General features: G+C 42.0%; 1 protein-coding gene across 1 annotated transcript; it reads left to right on the top strand.

Moving 5' to 3' along the window:
• The first annotated feature begins 283 nt into the window (after window positions 1-283).
• Window positions 284-1,139, top strand: LOC102747757 (interferon alpha-1/2-like). Its single transcript, XM_006732942.2, has one exon. The coding sequence runs from the start codon at window positions 520-522 to the stop codon at window positions 1,081-1,083; it is 564 nt and encodes a 187-aa protein (XP_006733005.2). The 5' UTR covers window positions 284-519; the 3' UTR covers window positions 1,084-1,139.
• Window positions 1,140-2,011: the final 872 nt, after the last annotated feature.

Below are 2,011 nucleotides of genomic sequence, written 5' to 3'. Positions count from 1 at the left end.
TGGGCTTTATAAATTACAAATTATATAAGTAAATATATTATAGGTCACTCAACAAAGTTACACAGTTAACACCAATAGCTTTAAAATTTTACTTTAAACTTAAAATTGTTAGTCATTCTTAACCCTGCACTGAGTTAAGAATAAAAAGACTAAACTTTACACTTTCTTTTGTATGTACAAAGCTCAGATATAAGTACAGTACATAACTGTATACATATTGTATCCCTGGTATTAACTTTTCTGGAAGGTTCAATTAAAAAACATCAAAGGAGACTCTGGAGGCAAGGGGAATCATGAAAAATATGTACATAGAGTTGGGAAACAGTGCTCTAAACCAGTAGAAATTGCAGAAAGGAAAGCAAAAACAGAAGTGGAACATAAGGGAAACGTTCAGAAATTGAAAACTCCCATGTCCCCTACTTAAGCCACATACACAAGGGAAGATGGTCAGAGAACCTAGAGCCACGGTTCCCAGACTTGCCCACCCCAGCCAGGCCAGCAGCATCTGCAGGATCCCCAATGGCCCTGTCCTTATCCTTCTTGGTGGCCCTGGTGGTGCTCAGTTGCAACTCGCTCTGCTCTCTGGGATGTGACCTGCCTCAGAACCATGGTCTGTTTGCCTGGAGGGCCTTGATGCTCCTGGGACAAATGAGGAGAATCTCCCTTATCTCTTGTAACAAGCACACAAGTGACTTTGCCTTCCCCAAGGCGGTGTTCGATGGGAAGCAGTTGCAGAAGGCTCAAGCCCTCTCTGTCGTCCATGTGATGAACCAGAAGATCTTCCACCTCTTCTGCACCGAGGCCTCATCTGCTGCTTGGAACGAGACCCTCCTAGAGGAGTTCTGCTCGGGAATTTATCAGCAGCTGACCGATCTAGAAGCCTGTCCCATGCAGGAGGCGGGGCTGGGAGAGCCTCCCCTCATGAAGGTGGACTCCATCCTGAGGAACTACTTCCAAAGAATCTCCCTCTATCTGCAAGAGAAGCAATACAGCCCTTGTGCCTGGGAGATTGTCAGAGCAGAAGTCACGAGTTCCTTGTTTTCATCAACGATCTTGCAAGAAAGATTAAGGAGCAAGAAGTGAGACCCGGTTCAACATGGAAATGATTTTCATTGACTAATAATATCACACTTTCCGGAGTTCTGCGTGTCAAAAACTCTCATTTCTGCTGTCATCATGACATGAATGGAATCAACTGTCACATATTCTCAGGAGTAGTAAGCAACATCAACAACTCTATAAACACCTGTCGCTTTCAGATGACCATGCCGATCTACCTATTTAACTATTTATTTCACTATTTATAAGTATTAAATTATTTTTCTCTGTATAATAGTAGGTGTATCTTCACTTTGTGGCAATACAAATATACGTTTTACATTTATTAAATTTTTTATTGTTTTTGTTCATTAAATGTTTCTATAGAAAAATTCTTGTATTTGTTTCTTATTGAAACAGGAGGGGCACCTGGCTGGCGTAGTTGGTTAAGTGGCTGCCTTCTGCTCAGGTCATGATCCCAGCATCCTCGGATCAGCCCTGCATCAGGCTCCTGGCTCAGTGGGGAGTCTGCTTCTCCCTCCCTCTGCTCCTGTGCTCTCGCTTGTGCTCTCTCTCTCTCTCCCCCTCTCAAATAAAATATATAATCTTAAAAAAAAATAAAAGGAAAGAGGCAACAAGTCTGCTTACAACCTGATGAAAGAATGCATTGTACAGCTCACTTACTCATTATTTTGGGATTCACATTAGAGGGAAGACCATAGATTCCCTTGAAGCCAGTTTGTATGTTGTCATCAGGAAAAAGGCGGACCTAACAAATCCAATCCCCTGTCTGTATCTCTGAGTTTTGTAGAAAAACCAACCTCCAAGCAATAATCATAGGGGATTAATATCAGTTATATTAAAGGGTAGAAGGAGAAGAAAAGAATATGGGAATTCTGGAAGTAGAAAAGGAAGCAGACATGTCAGGGAATAGAATCAAAAGCACTAGTTACCTTCCACATTAGGCTGGTAG

Source organism: Leptonychotes weddellii, unplaced genomic scaffold, assembly GCF_054177405.1.
Source record: "Leptonychotes weddellii isolate Sample4059 unplaced genomic scaffold, ASM5417740v2 HiC_scaffold_4474, whole genome shotgun sequence".
In the NCBI taxonomy this organism is placed as follows: Eukaryota; Metazoa; Chordata; class Mammalia; order Carnivora; family Phocidae; genus Leptonychotes; species Leptonychotes weddellii.
Note: the sequence above shows the minus strand (reverse complement) of the source record. Positions and strands in the feature narration are given on the sequence as shown.

What these genes read in the sequence shown, in the direction of transcription:
- LOC102747757 (XM_006732942.2), top strand. Translation starts at nt 520, where the DNA reads ATGGCCCTGTCCTTATCCTTCTTGGTGGCCCTGGTGGTGCTCAGTTGC.